General features: G+C 34.8%; 1 protein-coding gene across 1 annotated transcript in view; it reads right to left on the bottom strand.

Annotated features, from left to right (window-relative positions):
• The window catches only part of ULK4 (unc-51 like kinase 4), a 185,473-nt gene extending 172,846 nt beyond the window's left edge, over positions 1–12,627 (bottom strand). Inside the window, exons 1-9 of the mRNA XM_061373135.1 lie at positions 12,415–12,627; positions 11,384–11,576; positions 9,939–10,038; positions 7,481–7,620; positions 5,966–6,128; positions 4,084–4,185; positions 3,171–3,254; positions 2,228–2,303; positions 1,549–1,635 (exon numbers count right to left, since the gene is read on the bottom strand). Of these exons, the coding sequence (XP_061229119.1) occupies positions 1,549–1,635; positions 2,228–2,303; positions 3,171–3,254; positions 4,084–4,185; positions 5,966–6,128; positions 7,481–7,620; positions 9,939–10,038; positions 11,384–11,521 (890 nt within the window). The 5' untranslated portion in view covers positions 11,522–11,576; positions 12,415–12,627. The remainder of the gene's footprint in view (positions 1–1,548; positions 1,636–2,227; positions 2,304–3,170; positions 3,255–4,083; positions 4,186–5,965; positions 6,129–7,480; positions 7,621–9,938; positions 10,039–11,383; positions 11,577–12,414) is intronic.
• Between the last annotated feature and the right edge of the window lie 765 nt (positions 12,628–13,392).

Raw genomic sequence — 13,392 nt, forward strand, 5'->3', positions numbered from 1 at the left:
AATTATTAAAATACAGTTTAGCTGTCATTCTCTAGAACACAATAGCAAATGACTTCGAGAACACTAAAAAATCTTCAGCTCCCTCAGTAGAACTTGCAGGAAATAAATTAGAAAAAGCTAAACTATTACCCCATAATACCAGAGCTATAAAGAAATATTAAAACCTTTAGAGACCATTCAGTCTTCACAGATGAAAGACAAAAGAAACCTACTTCTAATAATTAAATCTAGCCTAGATTAAGATCAATAAGAACTACCTCTATTCTGCTTCATGATTTACATGTCGCACTTGAGCGCAAGTTTATTGATTCTGGTTGTTTGGGGTTTTTAATATACACCTCTATTATTCACGTGGAACTGGGTCTTGTAACTGTCCTTAAGGCTAGCCAGGACATCAAACACACATTGTGAAGAAAATACATGCGCCTATATTTAAGAAAGTACTGAGCTTCTTTTGCATGTCAAGCCTGTGTCCTATGTTTGCTGTATTTGGCAATACAGCAATATGGTGAGTGCAAACCTCAGCAGGTTATTTCAGAGGCATTACAAAAACCTCAGGAACAAGGTCAAATAATAAGGCCAATATTTTGTAAGAGATTAAGGTTCTTCTGATTCTCTGACAGACTTATGTTTGAGGAACTCAAAGATGATGACTGTGGTGGAGGTTAACATAAGCCTGCTAAAACATCGAAGAAATTCTTACTTTGTGGTATAATCTACAAATCTTGACTTCTTACTTCCCTTGGTGGCAAAACCAGTAATAAATTAACAGGCAAAGAGCCTAGAATAAACATTAACAACAAACATACTGCCACACTGGTATCAGAAACAGGTATTTAACAGCACAAGAGGATGTTAAAATAGACCAAACACAAAAACATATAGCATTCTGAAAGAATGCTATTTTCACATTAGTACTTTAGATTGGAACCTAAAGTATCTTTCAAATATTTAGAACAAAAGAGCAAAAAAATCAACACTAAATATCCTAATTCAAAATTTAAAACAAAAAAACAACCGAGCAAGGTAACAGGGGGGCTTGAAGAAGCCTAACTTTTCATACACAGAACATATGTTCTCAAAGGGTTTGGGTTTTTCTGCATATATAACAGTGTAGAGTATTACAAATCTTGAACGAAATACCCCATATTAATGCTTTGTGTCACAAGCCCAGAATATGGGTCAGCTGCATTTGAAGGATATGAGGCTGAATCATAAAGCTAAGACGCTTTGTGATGCTCTAAACCTAATGCATAAACAAAAAAAATCTCACTAAAGATAAAAATGAGCCACATTTATATAATTCCACAAAAGCTTAAAAAAAAAATTAAGTCAAATTACTGTGCATCATTATTAAATAAACAAATAAATGAAAATGAGAGCACTTATTTCAGCAGTAAATTTTAACACATTCTATAGCCAGGAGGAAACAAACAGTTTCAAAGCAAACAGTGTAATACGCTAATAGGATGATACAATTCCTAAACATCCTAAACTGTTCACTGTTTTTTGCTTGTATAAACAAAGTCTTCCTTGAAAATCCAGTACCTTGAGCATGCGTCTCTAGAATCATCACCACAATGGCTAAGGGATCCTTTCCAGAATGGATGCTGCAATAGGTCTGTCCAATTCAGCCTTTGAAAAGCAACAAATAAAGTCAAAAAGCAAAGTACAGCTCCAGACATATACCACACTAGGTTTTGAATCCAGTGACACTACAGAGCAATTAAACCTGTTGTTTGCCTTTATCTGATCAACAAGTAAATTCTCTTCAGGATAAACTTTTTGCCTTAAATCAGAATGGCTCATTCAGGCAACACAGACGTATGAGACAGCATAGCCAGTCTCCATGCATTAATTAGCTACACTACCCTACAAATTATAATCTTATGTTATTTAACAATATAACTATATCAGCTATAAATCAAAGCCTCACAAAATAGATGTGTCCATTGCTCTGGAAAAGCAAAGCCACCCAATTTTCAATCTGCCTGTTATAAAGTTACCTATGTAGCACTAGCTACAAAAATATAAAGATATACTTAATCCAAATACTGATTCTGTGTTTTCATAAAAGAAAAAGCACAATTTGCTCTTTTATATAAGAGATGAAGTAATATTTGCATTGTCATCTACAAATCTACATCTACATATTCAGTACTATAGCAATTTCTCCAGAGGTGAAAAAAAGACAATGCAAACAATTGTCATGGATTAGATGGTTTACCTTTTCTGAGGATCCTTTTGAAGCAACCCATCAAGTAAACTAATGAACTCAGCAGAAGGCTTCTGAAAAGCAGAAACTGTAAATAGAAGCATCACAGGAGATAAGCATTTGGCAGCAAAACCAACCATCACAAAACATAGATCAAATCATTATCTACAGATCATGCTAAACACTCTTTTTAACAGTAATTTCATCAAAAAAAAAATATTGACTGTATTAAGAATCTTAGATGTACATTCTTTGAATTTCAAAAGATCCTAAAAATATCCAAACCCCTCAAAAACAAAAATCCCACCAATACTTAGTCACCAAACTAAAATTTGTTTGTATGTGAAAAAAGCCCTCTCCAAGTACCATATAGCTATTACTAAAAAATAAAGTGGAGTTGAAATCTGCTTATATTGCAATTAAATTTCCCCCAACAATGATAATTTTAAGAGAACCACTCTTGCACCCCATTATAGGAAACAGGCTTTCAAATTTCTTATTTAACTGAGACCCCACTTCTAAGAGCTCAGAACTATGAAATGCACTTTATTCACTTAGAAAGCAAAATCAGTCTTGTAATTGAAACAAGCAACAGCAGTTTTAATTCTACTGGTCATTGGTTTCACTACATTACTATGAACTGAAAAGAGGCACTGCTATTTACGGGTCTCCAGGCATACCACTGATGCCCAGTACGACCGAAATAAAAATTCCATCCCAGAAAGCAGATTTACTTTTCATTCTTAATACTAAAAGATATGCCTGTCTGTCAAAAGGGAAATAGGCACTCATCATTAACAGGACAAAAGCTCTTGTCAAAGGAAAGCAGTGCTAAGATTTGGACAGCTAACAGATACCCGCAGTCAGCCTCAGACGAAACAGTGCAAAACAGAACTTTAACTTTCTAAGAATTATTCTGATTCGATTTATTTAATAACAACAGAATAACAATAACCCTTTGGTGTAGGTGGCAATGGATCTTCATGTAAAATCTTTTCAATTAATTCAGAAAAGCTGTTTGAGAAGAATGGTGGTCTTCCTGCAAACAAACAGAAGTGTGATTCACAGATTAGGCAGACTTCAAAATGGCTGTTAGGTGCAATGATATGATGAGCTCATTTTCCCATGGAAACATCCAAAGGAATAAACACCCTCAGCCCTAATTTTATTTATCAAGTTCTTTTGTCAATTTAAATACAAACCCTTAAATTAAAAATTTTAAAAAAGAGACTGTAGATAGAAAAAGGCCCCAAAGATGGAGGTCACCATGACAGCCCTGTATGTATCAGCAATGAGACAACAACAGCAGAAGGTCTAGGCAGAAATCTCAGTATCTGTGTAACTATTCTGCCCCAACAGATCAGTGTATTATTTAAGACTTCAGAAGGCTGCACTGTAATTCTTTTTTGTGATTAAATTTTCCTTCCACCTGCAGCCAATGCTAATGTGTACTTTATCTGCAGGAAACCAAATGATTCTAGTTTTGAAAGAGAAAACTCTTTCACTAGTATAAAAGTCAAACTAATGTACCCAGGATATAATACTGAGGAGATTAAAAACATGACACTGTCAGAATTCAAGGTCTCCTATAATTTTAACTCATAGCCTTTAAACAAAACACGTCAGTTAGTATTAAAACATTTAGATCACAGTCAAAAGGTCAACTTAACAGCATTACTTCACTTGATTATTTGGTAATGACCATTCTATTAAAGTACATTTAGTACAGTCTTCAAGAAATCTTTAAAACCTGCCTTAAGGTTTTCTATGTCTTAACTTCCCTAGAAAAAATCAATAAGAATTTACTCTGGGGTCATGACCTATGTTTCCATTATCACAGATATTAAATAGATACACAAACTTACAACCTGCGAACATTTCATAAAGTATACATCCCAAGGACCATAGATCACTGGCTTTGGAGAAGTCTTCTCCCTTTATTGCTTCTGGAGCTGCATATAAAGGAGAGCCTACAAAACACAGCACATGCAATGCACTTTGATTATTCAATCAGCATTTATTATTTTCAACACTTCAACCTTTGTCTCACACTTGAGTTAGAGATGATCTTCACTTAGTATAAAAAAACTGCAAGTTTTACTGTAAGTAGTTTCAAATGAACTTCTCTCCTTTTATTGAATTATGCAGGATTATATACAGTATTTTGTTGATTATTTCACTTCTATTAACCAAGATGACTTGTGTTACACTTCTGTAACACAGTGATTAATGCAAAGAATGTTTTGATATGACTTGACAGCTTCTAGAGCCAAGCAAATTGAGCAGAACGGTAAACCAACATCATTCTCACATAATAGAAATAATTATGTTACATCAGGTTTGGCAGAGGTTTCTTGTTTTCAAAAGCTAGCCCAAGACAGAAACCTTCATGAAGTTAGAAAACTGGTAAAAAAACAAGGTCACTAGACCAGAAGACCACTGATCAAAGCTAGCTATAGTTACATTCACACTAAAACACTATGAAAATTTCACATCTCAAATTATAACAGCTTATTTACAAACCCTTATCTTACTACAGAAAAATACACAGTTTCTATTTTGATAGTAATTCCAATCTAAACACTGATTCAGTTGTCAAGAATCTCTTTGCAAATTACAGAGACTCAGCAAAAGTGCCAAATCCATAGTCCTTTAAAGAGTTTATTTTGGATTCTTTTGCTCTTGGGTTTTAAGTAACAAAAGGTCATTAACTACACACATCAAAACAGCTCTTCTGAAGGGCAACAGGAAAGAGATTAGATTTGTATTTCTTCCTGAATAAAGATCTGGTCTTGATCTCACTATTTCCACTGTGGACTTTCAGCAGGAGACAGAAATGTATTAAAAAAGCTCTCCTTGTTCCCATAAAATATTGCCATTAATTCCATTCTTCTCAATAACAGTAACTGCTATGACACACCATTATCTTGGAAACAGAGGTCTGTGAGATGCTCTGAGATGACAACTAATAAAGATTAGAAGGTTACAACCAAGTTTCTGAATTTTTCTTGTTCTCTGACAAAAAAATAACACTGTATTTGCAGCCTACTGCAAACTGTAGGGATTTGATGTCAAACTTCAAAAAGAAAACTAAAGAAAAAAAGAAATCCTGTTATGTTGAAAGTCTGTTATACAGGTATACTGTAGTCTACAATCACCTACCTATGAGCTTCAATCCAAAAAATAACCTTAAGTCTATTTACAAAAAGCAGGACAACTCAGGAATTGTTAATATGTTAATTTCTATGACAGACAGAAGTATATTTTTTCCATGTCTAGTTAAACTGACTTTGTGAAACTTCAAATTATTAACATATGCTGGTAAAGACAGTTTCTTTTCTTTCCACTCACTTGCAGGTGTTGCTCCCTTTGTAAGATATGATCTCTCTTAACAATCTTCCTTAAGGGCTAAATTTTGGGTTTGAGATTACTTAAAAAACTAAAAGAACAAAAAAAACCCAACAAACCAACAAAAACCAATCCATCCATGATATGTTAAACCTGCTTACAGAAAATGTACAGACCATGCTTTCCATTGCGAAGACACAGGTAAACACATTAATCTTTACAAGTGATGAGACAAAATCAGTTTTTCAGTTTCTCTAGAAATTTAGCCAGCCCCAAAAGAACAACAAACTACTTCATTTCAAGGTCTTCTCTCCAAATTACTTCAGACAAAAAGCTTTTTCCACCTTCCATTCTGTCCCTTTGGTTAATTTTTGTTTATTCTGGCTAGTAAAAATATCGCACCTCGAAATCTATTTTTCAGGTATCTTTGTGGTGTGCTTTCACTGGCATCTCCTTCAACCTCTTCAGATGCAACTGAAGCAAAATATTCTTCCAGGTTTTCACCATCCATTTTAGCCAAGCAAAAGTTACTGAATTTCAAAGTGCCAGGCCCTTCTAGCAGAATCTAGAAGAATAAATAAGATCCAACAGACAAGTATCATATATTAAAACTGATGACTGCTGAAATTTCCAACACAAAGTATAAAATAATTTATTTAGAAAAATAAGTAAACCACAACCTCAAACTATTTAGGCACACAGAGATGATCATTATCACTGGAAACACTGAAAAGTTTTAAGGCAACACCAATCCTATCTTTTTTTCTTATAATCAAGAAATCAGACTCTTACAATAGGACCCTTAAGAAGTTTAATGCACATTTCTGTTTACTCATTATTAAATCTCAATGAAAAACGATGATACTTACTGTAGAAAAGAAAGTAAAAGTAGAGCATATAGAAAAACAGTGTATAGGAACACAAAAGTGTAGTAAAAAGAAACACTGCCTCATTCAAGAAGAAAAAAAGCGAATCTTTTCATTTTATTTAGCAGAATAGTCCAAAGATTTTGTCCAAAGATGACAAGAGTTCTCTCCATGCAGTCACTGCTTATTCTCATCATTAAACGCTTCATAACCTCAAAAATGTTGTTTGAAGAAATAGCTCATTCAACGAGGGAGGGGAAGCACTCTGTATTTAGTGCTTAAAAGAGTACTTCAGTGCAACATTATTTTTTGGAAGAACACAGAATCACCTCCATTATGCTTTATTCATACAGCTTTTACTGCTTTGGATCCATAAAGGTCAGAAATTGAGTATAATTGTGCAAGGTATTGCAGAAAATTCAGAGAAGGGCAACTTGATCACTTGCAGATCAAGATCAAAACCAGTTACCCTTAAGCAAGAATTTGTGGTTATATTGTGGTGACTACATAAATTAAAAACAAATATGGACTTTGACAAAACTATACATAAATTACACACACACACAAAATCAGAAGCTAAACGAAGAGCTGTATTTTTATGCAAGATACGACAACTTAAAGGGCATTTGGAAACAATAGGAAAGCTTATTAACAAAGAAAGTTTAGTTAACTTTACTTCCTCACTATCATTTTCTGTGACTTCAAAATGTTCTGCAGCATGAGAGAATAGGTATAATCACAAAGTTACACGTCCAAGGACAGAGAACTAAAATCTTTCATTATTCAAACCAGTACAGCAAATAAAAAAGAACCTATCACATTGTATTCAAATACACAACAGGGTAAGAAATCAATTAGATCATAAAATATCCAAGCTATAGACTTGTCTCTCACTGTCTTCACATATATTATAAAGCTCAACTGCTTGTTGAATAATAACCTTCAACCTGAGGTGAGCTTCTTCCAAACAGTGAAACAGAAATAATGGATTAAAAGCTCATGGCATACAATGTAACACGCAGTTTCCCCTATAAATAATGCTCCTTCTTACCTTTCCTGGTGTCAGTTCACAAAAGATAATTCCAAGCTTATGAATATGGTATAAACCAGTAATCATATCAACACCAAATTCTCTCACTACATCTTCAGGTAGATGTTCATCTTGAGCAATAACAGATTCTAGAGAACCACCTGAAATACATTTATACATATTCAGCAAAAGCATATAAACAAGATGACACACAAATCATTCCGAAGGACATTATGTAAGCTTCTTCAAATGAAGTCAGGTAAAAATTAGTATCTGCAAATACTAAAAATATTTGAGATTATCCAATAGCTAAAAAAACTAAGATGTACAGAAAAAAAATCCATTTCCAATATTGTGACAAAAAGAAGTCTTAATTTTGACTACAGTAAATTGAGTGCATGACTTCAAAATTACTTTCATATTTATTTATTTTATAAAGGAGACATTAAAAAAGAAGAAACCAAGGAACTGTGTCAGGTCACAATGTAACAGCACCGAATGGGTTTACTCAAATTCCTTCACCAGATCCCTGATCCCCGAGTTAAAAGAATATCAAGAGCAGCTATCAGTTTCTGTGAACAAAAGCTAAAGCTAATGACAGGCAATCGTCCACAGAATTCACAGACAACAGAAGCAGCAAAGCTGAGTTACATTCTGAGAGCCAGAGGTCAAAAACATCCAACAGATAAATTCTTTTCTTTGTTCTTTAATAGTTTAGATTTAAATGTATGTTGAGAAAAGATAACTTTCCTCTGAGATCCTGCCCAACTCACCTATTTCTAAAAATACAGAAGAAAACCAACCCAAAACTGTAAGCACTATTTAACCTTCCTGCATCACTAAACCAGTAACAAACTGGAAATCAGAAGCTGGGGTCCAACTTGCATTCCTACTTCCTTTTCCAATCAGAACACAAGTGTGAGACAACATGGTAAACACATTAAGAGGAAGTAAATAGAAGATTGTGTTTGTTCTTCACATGGTATCTCTGTAGAGCCCTTCTCTTGACTTATGGGTCCCAGTTCTTTCATTTTCACCCCTTCCTCTTTAAAAGAACTTAAAAATATCATGGACTAAAATTCCACTTTTCATGTTTCTCACACAAATCCCAGCTTCCTCCCCTAACAAGTCATACTTGTATCTGCCTAGGCTCAGACCATCCTAACATGAGACCTTTCTCTGGCCCTCCAAAATCACCACTCTCTTTCTCCAGCAAATCCAACCAACCCTTAGTCTGTTTCTGATCAGATTACACCTGGAAAGTCTTCCAAACAGCCCTCATATATATCCTCTATCACCTGTGTCCTTCCCTGGGCTTCACATACACTCTCTATGCTTTTCCCCACTGATTGTTACTGTTTCTGTCCTTGCAAAAATCAATTCTCTCCCCCCATTACCTACTTCCTCCCAGAAGAAACACTGTCACCTTGAGACAAGTGGGAGAGACCTTCCATATTTCAAAAATAGTTTTCAAGGCTCTACAAAATTAGTAAGAAATCTATGTCTTATTCTATTTGTAAGTAACTTAGCTTCAAGGCACACCCCTTGCAGCAAACTGCAATACTGCAAGGTAAAAAAAAATGCATTATAATTGTTCAAACTGCAGTCAATAAAAGGGTTCCTGTCTAATAATATGTGTTCACTTTTAATCACTGAAAGAATGAGCTGGGTTTTTTCCAGAACTTGTAACTTCTCTTCAGTATCTTTTGAAATAGAATTCTGGATAGAAATAAATGCTGTGTGCAATATGGACTTTGGCTATGAAAGCCAGATACGAAAATCTGAGCACTTGTCACTTGCACAGTTGGCCTTCTTTTCTTTCCATGTGGAATAAAGCACGCTATCTGGAGTTTAAAATATGCAGTTATCACAAGTGGAGAAAGCTCAGATTTCTTTAATGGATTGATAGGAACATCTGAATGCTCAATGAATCACTTAAGGCAGTTTTGGGCTCCCACAGCTCCCAAATAAACATCTTAACATAAAAGTCAGAATACTACTGAAGAGGAAGAAAACTAAAAACTTACTATTAGCTTCAGAATTGCCCTTTGTATGTTATTACTTGATTTGCTCCTTGCTGTTTTTATTGTGTGCTATAAAATGAAAACACCAAAGCTGACAGTCCTTAGAAAACTTAAAGTAATTTTTACTTAACTACCCTCCAACTATTCACAATTTGGTTTTAAGCTCACATGAGTAGCCCCATCTCTTCAGCTATTTAAAACCAACATGATGTCACATCACTTAACAGTCAACATATATATACAGTAAAGCAGAGGAGAAACATTATTTCAATTCATTTCTAAAAATATCTCCAAAAGCAAAAAGACTTTTGTCCATAAATAGGATTCTCAAGTTTATAATCAGATAATTACTAAGTTTTTTTGAAGGATCTAAATATTTGTTGTGAAGAAACTGTTATGAGAAATCTCTTACAAATACTTACTCTACAAATTTCTGTCTTCTGACCTTATCTTACCTGTGCATAATTCCACTACCAGCCAGAGATGGTTGCTTGTTTCATACCATTCATGAAATCTCACTATATTCCTGTGTCTGATTTTATGAGTCAGACGAACCTAGAACAAAGTTTTTAACATACATAACTGGAGAATAAGAGTAAAAAAGTTCCCTAACCCAAAATTATAAGCACTGTCTAACCTTCCTGCATCATTAAAACAATAACAAACTGAAAATCAGAATTTGGAGTTAAGTTTGCATTCCTAGTTTCTTTTTTAGTGAGAATAAAAGTGTGAAACAGCATGGTGAGTACAGTATGAGGAAGTAAAAAGACATTTTTTTCATCTTTCTTAATCTTATTAGGCAAGAGCAATCATTCAAAGGTCCCTAGAAATCTGTATTTCTATTAAAACTACATAGCCTGATCTCTACAGAGGCCTGTGTAATTTATCAGAGTTGTAAGGTATCCCTGACAGCTTTCTAAGAGGACCCCATGCCAGAGCAGGGGAAGAATCTGAGGAAGAAGGAGCAGCAGAGTCAATGTATGATGAACTGACTGCAACCCCCATTCCCTGTCCCCCTGTGCCACTCAGAGGGAGGAGGCAGCGAAGTCAGGAGCTAAGTCTGAGAAGACAAAACTGAGGAGAAGGTGGGTTAAGATTTGCTTTTATTTCTCGTTATCCTACTCTCATTTGATAGGCAATAATCTAATTTCCTCAAGCTGAGTCTGTTTTGCCCACCACAGTAACTGGATGAATGTTGATGAATTAGATGAATTGGTGAGTGACCTCTCCTTGTCCTTATCTTGATCCACAAGCCTTTTGTTATATTTTCTCTCCTCTGTACAGCTGAGGAGGGGTGTGGGTGTGATAGATTGGCTTTGATGGGCACCTGGTGTCCAACCATGGTCAACCCAATGCAGAAACAAAATTTATCTACTGGAAAAATAGAAAATTTAAATGTCTAACTGTATCAGTTACAGTTTCTTTTCCAGAATGTGTACATTTAAAATGTTGCCAAGATCTCACAAAACAGAATTAATTTACCTTAATGCTATTGTTTCATCAAAAATAATTTCTTCTTGGTAATTAAGAGATTGTTTATTTACTGGAAGATATTACTACCACTGAATTTGCACAACTAATAGCAAAATAAAGCAAACTACTACATGAAAATAACTGTTTTTAAAAGTTCTCTCCCTGTAAACATGGGTTTATGCATATGATTTAAGCAACAGTAAAAACAGATGAAGAAATAAATACATTAAAATAAGACTGTATCTGAAGTACAAGGATTTAAAATCTTAAGAAGCTGACCTAAATACTGACAAATTTCATGTAAAGAAGCACATAGTATTTTTCTCTTGTATTACCTGTTCTACAGGGTTCTGTAAGCTGTTTCTTTTCCCAGATTTAGCAGGAAAAAAAACCACAACCAACCTCCAAAAAAGCAAACACTACTTACCCAGTTTGTTATTTCAGCTCTTTTGCATTTGTCAGTGCAAAGAATGGCAACAAAATTAATTGTTCCCTTTCTTCTTCCTTTATAGACAACTGTCTTATTTCCTCTTCCGATCTCCTCATACAGAACGAAGTTCTCCATGCTTAAGGATGCTCTACAGGCAATGGATTAGAAACATGGTATTAGTCTCATAAACAAATAAACTTTTAAACAAAGAAGGAGAAGGGGAAATTATTCTAATTTAATAGTTTCTGGTGTATAGTATTTACCCTTCCAATTCTCAAAACTGGCATTATATATGTCTAACAAGTATATAATGCTTTCAAAGAAGTCCTCCTCTCAGGCAATGTGATCCAAATTTTGAACAAGTAATAGGATTTTCTACTTCCAAAGCTCTTAACACATTCAAAAAGTTAGAGATGGCCCAGCAACTACAAATTCTAAGTAATTTATCTGTAAATAGCAATCATACTGCCAAATTGAAAACTGCATGTTCTACATAAAACTGCTGTCCAAATGAAAATATACTGTACTGAAAGCCTTGGAAAAAAAGATTGACATTTCTGCCCAATGGCACTTCAGGCAAATGTGCCCCTGCAACTTTTCATGATGTAATTTAAACCTGCCAAATGCCAGTTCAAACAGTGCAACTGAAAAACACAGAACTTTGTGAATATTAATGTTATTATTAATATTAACTATAATTTTTGTCTTAAGAATGCTTTCATTTACACACTTAAACAAAATCTTTGTCATTTGTTGCAAACCTAGCAGGTGACATTTATTTATTTAAATAGAAGCTTCTCATAAGAGTCTGGTTAATTTTTTTGTTCCATAATTATTTTCTCTGAGAATCTCAGAACAAGGGGAGAACTGACAGCAAAACAGTGAAGCATCTATAATATGTGAAATAAGAGTTCTGCTTTCCATCCTGCTCCTCAACTATTCCACTGAGTTAAAAGCATAGACAAAGAAAATCCCAATACCAGCACATTCAGAAGCAGGATATATTGAGAGTTACTCCTCAGTAATTATCTTGTAGTAAGTTCTTCCAGCTCCAGGACAGCTTCACATTCTTGCCTAGTTCTTCCAACTACCAATTTAATTAGCTCCAAGCCGAGGAGTTGTTCTTTCTCATCTCTGCATGATTTACTCCATTTTGTTTATAAAACTGCTTTTTTTCAACAAGACCAGTTCTCGATGCAGTTATCCTAAAACCACAGAAAAGCAGCATATTGGAGAAAGAACTACAATAACAGGAATTACGAGTAAAGATAGAAAGGAAAGGCTTAAGTAGAACAGCTGCAGATGCCTAATCACAAATCACAAACTCAATTTCAGTTTAACTCTTTCATGAGACACAGAGCTCCCAGAGTGACAAAATGAAGACCAGGGAACCCCCAAGTTTTCAGTCAAGACTTCAAAATACAACACAGCTTTACGCAGCACCAAACAACAAAACGCCAGTCACTAAAATAATGTTTCTTGCCAGAACATCATCAGGTGCCCAGTACAACCCAGGTGACCCAGAATTCACAACAGCCATAACAGCCTCATGACTCTAGGATTTCCTTTATCACAGAGAGTTACCCAAGACAGAAGTTTTCTTCTCAAAAGAAGAAAGAATCCCATCACTGCAATTCAAAAGCTTTCAGGTTAATATTGTAAATTAGTTTATGTAGCACTAAGCAAACAGCTAGGTACAGCCAGTGTAAGATAGGATAGGAAGGCTTTTTTTCCTAGAGTTACCTATGAGAACAAGTTGATTATATAGCAATTAGTGTGCCAGACACCCCAAAATAAGGCACAAAGATAAAGCTTCAGAACAGATTGGGGTGTCCATTTCTCTACTTCTGTTTTCTGATTCACACCATTCCTTATGTTCTTTCATCTTAAAAAAAAACCCACAACCAACCAAACAAAAAAATCCTCTCAACGTCTTCCCGTAATATACAAAGCCTCCAGACCATCAATGCCATAGAAATGCATCCAGCAAAAGAAATGGCGGAACT

This window comes from Neopsephotus bourkii, unplaced genomic scaffold (genome assembly GCF_033783945.1).
Source record: "Neopsephotus bourkii isolate Nb327-2 ecotype Australia unplaced genomic scaffold, CSIRO-AGI_Nbou_v1 NB_1629, whole genome shotgun sequence".
Classification (NCBI taxonomy): Eukaryota; Metazoa; Chordata; class Aves; order Psittaciformes; family Psittacidae; genus Neopsephotus; species Neopsephotus bourkii.